The following is an 11,930-nucleotide window of genomic DNA, read 5'->3' as shown; positions in this document are numbered from 1 at the left end:
ATACAGGCCTTGCCTTGAAGGAAGTCACGAGAGATATTCTCAGGTTTGTTCCTCATGTCACACTGTTCGTAGCTGTACTCCTCGATGCGTTGATTAAGTTGAATGAGGGAAAAATTGCCACTGGTGATCAAGTGCGCGATTATGTGTTTCATAGCAAATGGCACTACACCCTCTAAAACATCGTGCATCACATCCGGGGGGAAGTGGTCGGTTGGCTCAAATCCACTAAAGTTTAAAGCACAAGGCTCCCGCACACCATACAGCGAAACAGTAGGAATGCCATTCTTCAGCATTTCAAGGTGATGCCTGTGACCCTCTGGAGTGCGAAGGACAAAATCAGTCTCTTGATGCTTATAATTAATTTCATGTCGCAAGGCTAAGCAGAAGCGACAGATCCTGCCCCCACTGAAACTGCATTTGAAACCAGCAATCCGGTGACTGGACAGGTTATCACCTGTCATGATGAAGACTGTACCCTTCAGGGTGTCTCCATTCACTGTAATTCCCTCAGTTTCTAAATTGGCAATGTCCTGCAGGAGTGGGGAAAATACCTTGTCCATGCCATATGCCGATGCATGTTTGTCCTTTACCAGAAGTACCAGATGCATGTGAGACAATGTTGACCGTCGTGGTAGATTTAGAATAGAAAAATAAACTCCCAACAGTTTATGTTTGCCACGTTTGCTTCCTAGAGGATCACATACCTCAAATTCGTCAGCGTATAATTGCACACAGATCTTTTTCTCATCCCCTTTGAAATATGAATGGTTCTGAAAGGCTTCTCCATCAAAGACTGTGGACAGGTAATTCGCTTCCCTCTGTGAACGGCAGAAGTCACTGTAGATGACCGGAACTTCTAAAATGTTCCTCAAAGCCTCGCATATGGGCACGTAATGAAATTGATCACACCTGCCATGCTCATTTGTTCCTAACACGACAGTGCGAGGCTCGACAAATGGCAGGTATAATTTCCAGTAATCAGTCCGGCCTGCTTGTGTTGACAATGTCTGCATTTGTTCACCTATGGCTGACATTAATCCTGTTCGTTCTGGCTCTGGCCTCATCATCCAGTCGTCTGCAACACCCTGAACATAGCAAATAATATCATTAGCTATCTCATTTAGTGTGGACTCTGCCAGCCGCTTGCTCTCCTTCCACTTTAGTAGAAGTAATGCTAGCTGTCTAACATGGTCACTTTGCATGGTGTCACTCAGATGCTGCTCATCACGGTCTTCGGTACCCATGTCAGTGTCTGTTGTGTCCATGTCTGGCGGTGGGACCACATCTTCTGATGCATCATGATGTGACTGAGTGCCACAGTGATCTTGATTACCTTCACCCACAAAGGTAGTGTTGGTTTCGTCTTGAAACGCCTCTTCATGTTTCCGATACACGTGCTTCCTGTACGACGGAAAAGTGGAGAAGGAGCGCATGCATCCACTTAACCCACAGGTCCACTGCCTCTCATGGCCATGGGTTACATGGAGGTGACGAAATAGAGACTTGAGCGAAAATTCCTTCCACTCGCAGCGTGGGCACCGGAAGTAGCGTAAAGCTGGCATCTGCAAAGCAAAGGACCAGAAAGTAAGGTCAGCTAATGTAACGGTGTGTTAATGTAACAGTGCTTACACCATGCACACTCATGGTAGAGGGAGAGAGTTTCGCTTCAAAACGCACAGAAGTAAAGAACATTTTACAGGTACAATATGTATGATGCATTGTCGCAGTTACACTCAACATTAGCATCCCATATATGACTGTTCCACTACAGCAAGGGACCTCGTGCCTGCATCTTCAATCTTTAACATTATATTATGAAGCTGAAAGCATCTGGTGCTTGCATGAATGGACACATGCCTCTAACCTAAACAAACATAGTACGTAATTCGAGAGGCAGAAGGCAGTCAAACACGCAGACTTAGCTCTACTGCGTTTGACTGATCAAGCCGCATCTTGTCTTATGCTTTTGTTATAAGATGAGTATGTATGGGTTAGTAATATTAAGCTTTTTTGTAATCAACATTCATAGACTGGGGGATAGGAGCAATAGCATGTCGAAACGGTTAGCTATTTTATTTGATAAGGCAACATCAAATGTAGATTGTGAGTAGACTGTGCTGGTTGTGGTTGAAATTCAAATAAACGAACGAAAATATCAGTCAATAACATTCTATGGGAAACCACTGCCTTTTGTAGAAGGAATTTTAGGTAGTTTTTATAGACGAATGTGGAGGTATGAGCATGGACAACGTAGAAATATGGGCTTGTTGGTACATGATGCTGTGTCTTTGTTTTTCCGGCGCGTTGCAGTGGGGGAGGTATGAGCAGTTTAGTTATCGGGTGCTGTAAAGTCTGGTAAGCACGTTCTCTACAACCCTCCTGTGTTTACGTTTCACGTGATCAGGCAATCACAACCTTAAGATCAGGCTCAATAAAATAAGGCACAGCAGCAAAAGTTAAACTGAACTCACCACAAACACGATGTTACTGGTGGTGCACAGCTCAAGGGCGTCAGCTTCGTATTCCCGCCAAGGTGCAAATGGGAAGTTCGACGACCGAATGAAGGGGCATCGTGTCGGCAGAAAACAGGACCCGTTCGACTCAAATAACTTCACACGGAAACAACATGGGAGCGAAAGGAACGCGCATAAAAATACTCTCTCTCATCAGCACGACAATCACAAACAGCTGGTTCGAAAAAATATCATCAGTTCAGACCATGCGATGCGTCCAGGCGAGCCCCATGACGATGAAGGATCTGCTGATAGAAAGGCTACTACTAGCACCGCTATTTTGTCATAGAAAGCACGAAGGAAGCACACACTAACGAGATTTTGTGCTTACGGCAGGCCAAGATGTGCAATTAGCTTCGTTTCGTTATTTTTCTTTTTCATGATGTAAACAGGGAAGCAGAACATACCGCCAGGGGACCGACGCACGTTGGAGTCGGTCGCGGGCGGCAATCCAAGCCAAGTCGAAATAAGGCCGTCGGCGCGTTTGCGTTGTTTGTGCGTCTGGTTCGGTGTGGCCGCGTCCGGTACGGTGAGCTGGTTTCGAGCAAAAATGACAGGCGTAACGTGCCTGGTTGTGGTGCCTCACGCAGACATCAGACGAAAGTGCCTCCTTGAAGAGGGCACTCTAAGGGCATTGAGAAGTGCTATATCGGCTTCGACCACTTTGGCGCCACATGTGAACGCTACTGACAGGTTGCAGGTATGTTGCGTCTTGTGCCAGACGCTTTAAGTAGCACATAAAACTACACCTGTAGGGCGTTGTGATGAGGTAGTAACAACATTGCTGTCCTCTCTATAGGTTCTGGACAGCGACTTCAACGAGTATGTCGAATTGGCGGACGGCGATGAATTAATGCACATGGCGACAGTACGCGTCTTACCAGCTTACCAGGAACGCTCGGAGAATGCAGTACGTATGAGTCTACTGTTACCTGTACAATTTAAGCTATGTTCAGATCATACGATTGTAATGTTGCTCGGTTCGTTCCCCCCCTCATCCGTTCCTCCGAGCACGCTACCATGTGCTGCAATAACTTGTTTCGAAACTTGAAATTGCGCCTCGTTGTCAGCGCCTATGTTATATTCCCTGTCTATCGCTACGGCATTGTGTAGAAAAGGAATGTCAGGCTCCCTTCTGGTGATTCATGCACCTGGAAGCAACGCTATAGGAAGTACTTTAAGGGGACACAAGGAGCAGCTTCACTACAACAGTATTTGCTAATTTTCCTATTTCTCTTTTCTCTGCATTTTTCGTTTCATTCTCAATCGATATCAGCTCTGAAGACATAGCAAAAACCAGGATTCATATCGAAAAAGTAAAACGTGAGCTGGGCTCAACAGTGGTTGATGGCAACTTTACAACTATCTACTTATTATATCCAATTACAATAGTGCTTATGCTAGGCTCCCATTGTAGTTTCATGTGAGGCACATTGTCTGGATGACGTACCCAGTGTCCTAGCACAGCAAAGATGGATGCCTTCAGTTTTGATTTTTGTGTTCAGAGTACCGAGGCAAGTGACATAGAGCCCTCTATCTTGTCGGAGCCATCCACAAGCAGTGCAGATGGGATACGTCCCCAAGTGATGTGAGTAGGCATGAAGGTTGCGCTTTTTTCATGTTTTCATGCCGTGAACTTTGCATGTGCATTCAATTTATATTCTTAGCTTTTCTGTACTTCCTTCCCACTGAACAGGAATAATGTAGATGACGATCATGGAATCCGGTATTCCCTTCCTGACTTTGGCGCACTCCATTTCTTGATACGGCGTGAAACGCCCATAACAAAATGTGTGTTCAGGAAAATTGTAAACACCCTGTTCCAGTCGATGGTCAAGCTATCAGTGTGAGTTGCACATGATTATGTGTGTTGTCTTCGTTACGATTGCCTAGCACCGCTTTGATATCCAAGGATGGCATGTGCAAATTGGAAGTGACTCCAGGGCCATTCCAGCCAAAACCAGCCAGAGGTGTAGCTCGACCGGCTTAGATTTCGGCGGAAAAAAATTATGTGCATTCGTTTAGGGGTGTGTATGTAGGATATGTTCTTTTTTTCTCAAGATTTTGTTTTCTTAAGCATTGAGGTTTATGGTTTGACACCCTGCTTGTTATTTTTGCAGTAGCTTGTTCACTGCCTCCTCCACCTGCTAGTTTGCAGTGCATGTACTTGTGGCTTGGTGAGCGCAGAACATTGCTTGCATCGCCTGTTTTGTGAGATACGTCTGCACAGTGCGTGCATGTTTACATGTGCTTTTCCTTCTGTTAGTTATAATGGTCACATAAACTGTAAGAGTAATATTGTCATAGAAATAGTAAGAGAACAAGTTCATGGTGCCTGATCAAACTGCTCTTGACACTCGCCACTATCATATCAGGATACTTTCTATGATTCATCACTAATCTCCACAAAAAGGAAAGCACTTGATTAAAAAATCAGCTTGGGGCTCCAGCTAATAGGCATAGCTTGTTTTACATTACCTGTTTCTTGGTATTTTTGCTGCCGTTTGACTTTCTTGTAATGGACCTCCTCATAGAAACCCAAGTCCATCATTCTATGCCAAAGCTGTAACATTGCTCCTGGAACGCTACCCGTCCCTAGCTGACGTAATAGGACAAGGGGGTGTAAGTATCATGACCTGAGATGAGGCTGCCTAATAATGATTATTGCATGCATTGCCTGCCCATAGTGCATGCATGTTGCCAGCCTGAATCTTTTGCATGCTGGTGCCAGGCCGTTAATAGCATGTACCACATGTGCAATCCACCTTCATTTTGTGTTGTGGATAACACCTTAATGCAGCTTCCAGAAATCATGTATGTCTATAGAGCCCACAGTGTGAGATATGCCCAACCAACATTCAGTGGAACTAGCAAAATTGATCAATTCTTTGCACTACACAGGTTGCTGCATCAGGATTTTCCGTCAATAATTAGCCGCTGCAATAGATTGCGGCAGAGTATCGCCCGTGGTGATGAATCTCCCCATTCATCATCTCATAGCAAAGTTGTTGTTGCTGTTACAATACATTGATAGATTGAGGACTGAGCTCGTATGGGGTATATTGGAGGTAGTGGGGAGAAAGACTTTCACCTCGTTTTTTGCCAGAACTGCTCTGGGGTCTTCCTTTAACATACATCAAAGGGCTGGGTGTGTCTCAATGTGGCTTAGATTTTCCATTAAGAAATTTTTTCATTTGTGGGAACCAATTTTTTTAAAAATGGACTTTGAAAACTGCCTAGTCAACCTTTTCTTTAAGGAACAGAAAATCCACTTCGGATACCAGTAGGCCTACCAAAAGCTTTGCTGAGAAGTGCGACTGAAATAGTAGGGGAAAAATGTGAAAATGCTGCGTTCGTCCTGTCTGCCTGGTTGTCTGTGTGACGCGAGGACGGAATGTCTCTGCCTTTTCCTCTTGCATGATTTGAATGCTCTCACGTTAGCTTCGGTGACTACAGTCTCATCGTAAATACGTTCCCTGATAAGTGTGTTTCATTGACGCCTATGGTATGAGATACGCTACGAAAGCAGGTCAGCCTTTCACACTGACCCTCAGCTTTTCCCTTTCTCCTCGTGCACCTAGAACGGTCTCATTCGATTGCTCTCACATAAGGTACTACAACAACTGCATGTGAGGTCAACGTTGCTTCATCTTTTGCACCGTAGTGTTGTGGCAAGTCTGCAAATACCCCCGTATTGCTGCTTTCCGAGTGGACAGATGCTTTGTCACATGCTTTCTCCAACCTTTTCTTTCTCTTTTGGACAGAGGGGTACTGTCGTAGCGTATATCCATGATTTGACTATCGACAAGCAGTGTGTTCCCCTTTCATTTTTTTTTTTCATTTTTGTTCGTCTTTTTGTATCTTAATTTGAGTTTTGGTAATTTTGTGCAGCAAGGACAACAACAATAACAATTAAATGCGGGGACATTCCCTCCTTGTGTCGCACCTTGGCGCCCAAATTTTTTCCGACAACCAGGCAGGCGAGCTGAAAGCAGCATTTTCAAAATTTTTTTTTTTACTATTTCTGTTACAATTCTGGAGAAAGTTTTCGGTGGGCCTGCAGTTATCTCAGGTGAGCTTCCTATCTTTGGAAAGAAAAGGTAAGGTTGAGTAGGCAACTTTTGAAGTTTATTTCAAAAACTAGGTTCCCATGCTGCACCGGTGCTGCTTTGCACGATGGGGTTTTCTGAAGTTGTCTATTGCTGAAAGTCTCGCAATGCTTAATCTAGTATCTCCTTGGTCAGAATATTTTAGCACTTTAGGTAAAACACTGTATAAATACTTTTAGTTAAGTTGGTTGACATGCTGCAGGTCTCCTACCAGTGCAGTGCAGTCCCTGACGCCTTTGCTCTCATGCCTTACAGCAACCTACATGCTCACTTTGTTGCACACCTTGCTTGACAGTCATCTCGTGCCCTTTTGTGTTGCTTCTCTTAATAGGACTCTTGGTTAACATCCCTGACGAACAAGTTCAAGAACGAACGCCGTAAAATGCTTGACAACGAAAGAGTCCTAGCAAACAAGGCAAAGTATGGTCGACCGGGAAAAAGGAAGAGACCGGAAGATGGCACCAACAGTGCTGAGGAAGAGCTGAAAAGGAGGAAGTTGCACAAAGTTAGCTTGTGCTTACTAGACCTGATCATTTCGCTATTCTTTTCTCCTTTTTATTGTCTCATGGGAACATTGTCAAAGGCGTGAGAGGCGTGAATAGTTAAGTGAACCATGTGTGGTCCGTTGCAGGAAACGAGTGTTCTCATGGTGGAGGGTGAGGATGCCAAGAGTATTGCAGACCACGAGGAGTGGCTTGTAAAGGAAGACAAGAAAGCAGCCCCTGATGAGGACCAAATAGATGTGAGGATGGCAGCTACCGTCAGACAGCGAACAGAAGCTGTTGTCAGCCTGCCAGTAGCCACAACCAAAGAAAAGTACCCTTACCTGATGGACCCTGCAAGGGTATGTGCATTGTAATTAGTACTTCTTTGGTGTCCTGATAAGCTTGAACTTTCTTTCAGTTTTTCAACGAATGCAAGAGGCGGTATGGGCACCACCCATTTGAAGAGACCCAGAGTACACTGCAGCGTGTTCGAGAGCTTGCAATTAACGGACGAATTAAATGCAAACCACACCTGCGCGACCTGCTCCTTGCTGATGGTGGACGGGAGGATATAGGAGAAAGACGACGAGCACGTAAGTGTAGCTAAGCAAGCAATAAAAGCCAAAAAAAAACTATAGTTTTGTGTTGCAAAATTAGTGCATTGGGTACATATCTGCTCTCTTGTTGCAGTTCGTGTTATCTCACTGAAAATCGTAGGTTGAGTTTCCTCTTTGGACTTTTCCAGATCTCCTTGCTATCCACGCCCTTCAAATCCTGGGTTCATGTGTAAAGGACTTCGAAGTAATAAAGAACATGTTCATGCAATATGTAAGTATATTCCACTCATAATCATGATCACAGTTCTGCAATTTGCGCCGATTCTTGGAGTACACAGTGGTACCGGTCAATCTCGTCGTACTTGTAATTATTGTAAATGGAACAATATCAGTATTTCCTCCAGGAGATAATACATAGATGTGTATTTGTCGATATAAAGACAGACGCCTTAGAGGTGGAAGGTTGAAAAGCAGTGATGGCCACTAACTACTTCTACAGTAGTTTAACTATAACTACTAACTACTTTGTGATTGAGTAGTTTAACTAGTAGTTCAACTACTTTTCAGGGGAGGTAGTTAAAACTACTTCTTTAACTACTGCACTGTATTTTAACTACATCTATAACTACTTAACGTTGTCCATCAACACCAATCCCATTCTATAGTGTTCTTGGACACCTAAATAGAATCACAAGCAGCGATAAAAGTGAAGATTTAGTACACATGCACGGCACAATTGCTCTGCACCTCCGTTCTCATCAAACAAGTAGCTCAAGGTAAAAATCGGAAGCACAATCGTGCCGTAAAGCTTGTGGCAAAATTGGAAGTAGTTGGCGCATGCAGTAACCTAACTACTGTAGTTAACTACTCGAAATAGTAGTTTAACTAGTAGTTGCCACTACATATCTGCAGGTAGTTGATAACTACTTTTTAACTACAATCAGGTAGTTTAACTAGTAGTTTAACTACATGTAGTTAGCTACTGGCCATCACTGTTGAAAAGGCATGGTTATAGTCAACTGAGCGCGACATTCAAGCGAAATTCATTCGCAGGCTCGTGACATTACCAGGTTATCTACCAACCTGGAAAACTGAATTATCAGAGAATTTTGATGCGACTGGAAAAGTCATGGGATTGTCAGGGAATTTGCGAAAAAGGCAGCTGAAGTAAAGGAAAACAGCAGACAAGTGCCGTCACGATGCACAGTGAATCACCAGCTCTGATGAGTGGTCGGGAGGTCATGGCGCAGCAATTTTTACGCAAGTAGCGGTTCGCCAATGCGACAAGCTCAGAGGCATAAAAGTAGGGCAGTCTTACTAATTTCTCAGTCAATGATCTGTTTTGTGAAAAATCTGTATCAAAATGTATCAGCGGCCACCAAGTTCCCTTTTGTTTTGGTCAGTGAAAACCACCTGGAAAAGTCAGGGAATTTGAAGGCTACAGTTTTGTAGACACCCTGATTGCACAAAGTATCTCAAAAGCTGTAGACCAGGCATCGTTTTTTTTCCTGGGAATGTCCAGCGACATATTGATATACTATCAATTTCCCATATCGATATAATATTAACTTTATCGATATTTTTATCGAATCTATGTGGAAAATTCTGATAATTTTGCACATTTAGTAATTGCACAAGAGTCGTAAAAGTTTGCACTTGAGCAGAGTTTCCGTTTGGAACATGCCACCCCTTTGCAAATGGGACCTGTACGAACACCTCAGAGAACATTCGTCCTGGGTTGATAACAGTTCTCAAATTGGAATGCATATTCAGTGAACAGCGAAAGAGGGACTGGGTCATATATTTGTGTACTACAATTGTACTCAATGTTCAAGGCCCCACAATTCACATTGTATGCATTCCTAAACATATGTTCTCCCTTTAATAGGATACACCAATCCCAGCAACTCCTTGCATCATGTTCACTGGCAGCAGCATCGAACAAGCAGAACATATGCACCTCTATGTCGACAAGCAGCGCCTCTTTCGAACAATCGATCTTGAAGAGGGCTTGGCTGCCATTCTTGCAGCCTATTGGTTGTTTCAAATTGTATACAGTTCCAAGACGTACAATACTCTTTGCACCCTGGAACAGCTTTGTATCAAAGTGAGTGACTCTCGTCCACGAAGCCCTGTGATAAAGTTTTTTAACAACTACGGAAACGAGTTTGCTAAGACTTCCAAGACCTAAACCTTTTTGCTATGTAGGCGACTTGCAGTGCGTCGACTGAGTCCTGCATGACCCACAAAACAGATGTCCATTTTGTCAAGGACTTATTTTTCTTCTTTGGTGCTGAACCCTTACAAGCGTAGGACGATTACGATTTTGGTAGCAATGTAGCCATCTAGTCAACATACCTTGCACTCCACATTGCATTGCTTTTCATTTTCATTTAATATTTTACAAAGGCTTCATATTCCATTTAATTGCATTTTCTTCACTGATATGTGTACGTGTACGTGTGCCAATAAACGAAACTTTGCCTTCATACCTTGTTCCAGGCATATTCCTCACATTGAGGCACGCTGTTGAGCTGGTCGGGAACCCTTCCCTAAACCCTCGTCTGTGGAGCAGCATCAGTCATCCGTGGCCTGCCAAAATGGTTTCTATGGTCGTCTGGTGTACCATACATCTCAGATTATTCAAGGCCATAATCTGAGGCCTTGCAAGGTTTCCATAACCAGCATGCGCAGTTTATATAAGCTATGCAACAGCCAGCTCAACAGCAGTGCTCCGATGCTGCATCCGATACACTCCATTGCAAGGGTGTTTCTTTTATAAAACACCCCTTTCAATAAGTGTTTTTGGCACTTTACACCTTATGGAAAGGGTGTTTTGTGTAGATTACACCATTTTGGAAAGGTGTAAAAAATTACACCCTGGTGTATGGTGTAAAATTTACACTGATATGAGGTGCGCTATGGGACAAACCATTTACACTAAAAAGGTGTAAAAAAATTTACTGTGTGGTTCGCCCTCTGAAAATGCAAGGCGCCCCCCTCTGCCTAGGCTCTCTTCTATCGTTCGGGTCTTCGCATGCAGGGAGGTGGAACTGGACGGTAGCATCTAGTGTGGCTGCCTTCATGACTCTTAGCCAGCGCTTTTGAGCTGCGAACGTATCTTCGCCTCGTCTTTTCTCTTGCGCTTAACTTCACGGCTATCCTCCGCGAATCCCATACCTATCGTTAGTCCGACAAGCCTCAACCTCCTCCTCCTCCTCCTCACATATATAGCTAGTGTTCAGGAAAATCCACGCCTATGATCCTCATCTGGTACTGGCCAATCGCCCTCAGTGGATAACGGCCATTTCCCCGAGGATGAAGAAGAAGGAAGATATGCGCTAAGGCGCAAGGGAACCTTTTTTTTTTTTTAGTTTGTTGTTCGACCCAGTAAGCATTGAATAAATTCGCGGTGTTCGTTATTGCAATGTGGGAGCCATCCTATTTAGAAGGCCTGGGCTCGAAAAGAACTACAAGAAGAATTGGTGCCGAAACCTGGGAAGAGACTACAGCTGGGAGATTTCGACTACCTACAGTGGAACATCGTGCAACTGCTTAGGCCTACGAGAGGAAAATGGAAAGCAAAGAAGGCCTAAAGCGTCAACGCCGAGGGTTGCGCAGCGCTCTTTCTCGGGCTATCAGCGAGGCTACGGAGAAGCTAGAAGTAGTTAATTTGCGTGAGGAAGACATAGGAGTAGTGTCTGCACGAGTCATGAAGCATATGGAGAACTTAGAGAGAGACGATGATGATTAGGGGTTTTTTTTTTGCGCATCGACAACTACTTAGAGAGAGTGAACGCCGAATTGGAGCTCCTGTGGTCTGCGGAAGAAGTCGAAGAGGAACAACAGGCGAGCTTTGAGTATATTGATCGAGCCACGGCGGTATTGGCAAGATTGCAGTTCAGACTACTAAGGTTAAGCTCATGGGGAATTGGCGCAGATGGACTTCGTTCACAAACGAGACCCATGGAAGGCACAAGGATACCAAGCGTTGAGGTTAAACTGCCAAAATTGGACCTCATAAAGTTCAACGGGCAAAGAAAGAACTGGATGGCGTTCTGGGAGCAATTCCGACAGGTTGTACACGAGCACGCGAAATTGTCTGCGTGCGACGAGTTCAATTATTTAAGAGCAGCGCTCACTAGCGAAGCAGCGTCGGCCATTTCCGGATTGCCCCCAACGGAAAGATGCTACGGAGACGCCCTTGAAATTCTCAAAGGTCGGTTTGGGAATGAGTCTCTGCAAATAGAGGACCACATCACCAGA

At 44.3% G+C, this 11,930-nt stretch overlaps 1 protein-coding gene across 1 annotated transcript; it reads left to right on the top strand.

The window, feature by feature from the left end:
• The first annotated feature begins 3,985 nt into the window (after window positions 1-3,985).
• LOC135382439 (uncharacterized) lies at window positions 3,986-11,418 on the top strand. Its single transcript, XM_064612591.1, has 7 exons — window positions 3,986-4,101; window positions 5,048-5,135; window positions 6,954-7,127; window positions 7,254-7,364; window positions 7,825-7,935; window positions 9,553-9,771; window positions 11,224-11,418. The coding sequence occupies exons 1-7, from the start codon at window positions 3,986-3,988 to the stop codon at window positions 11,416-11,418; spliced, it is 1,014 nt and encodes a 337-aa protein (XP_064468661.1).
• The last annotated feature ends 512 nt before the right edge of the window (window positions 11,419-11,930 follow it).

This window comes from Ornithodoros turicata, chromosome 1 (assembly GCF_037126465.1).
Source record: "Ornithodoros turicata isolate Travis chromosome 1, ASM3712646v1, whole genome shotgun sequence".
In the NCBI taxonomy this organism is placed as follows: Eukaryota; Metazoa; Arthropoda; class Arachnida; order Ixodida; family Argasidae; genus Ornithodoros; species Ornithodoros turicata.
This window is presented reverse-complemented; position numbering and strand designations above follow the sequence as displayed.

Coding starts and splice junctions, on each gene's coding strand:
- LOC135382439 (XM_064612591.1), top strand. CDS start 3,986: ATGGATGCCTTCAGTTTTGATTTTTGTGTTCAGAGTACCGAGGCAAGT. Junction 7,128..7,253: donor AAAGGAGGAAGTTGCACAAA/GTTAGCTTGTGC, acceptor GGTCCGTTGCAG/GAAACGAGTGTTCTCATGGT. Junction 7,936..9,552: donor AGAACATGTTCATGCAATAT/GTAAGTATATTC, acceptor TCCCTTTAATAG/GATACACCAATCCCAGCAAC.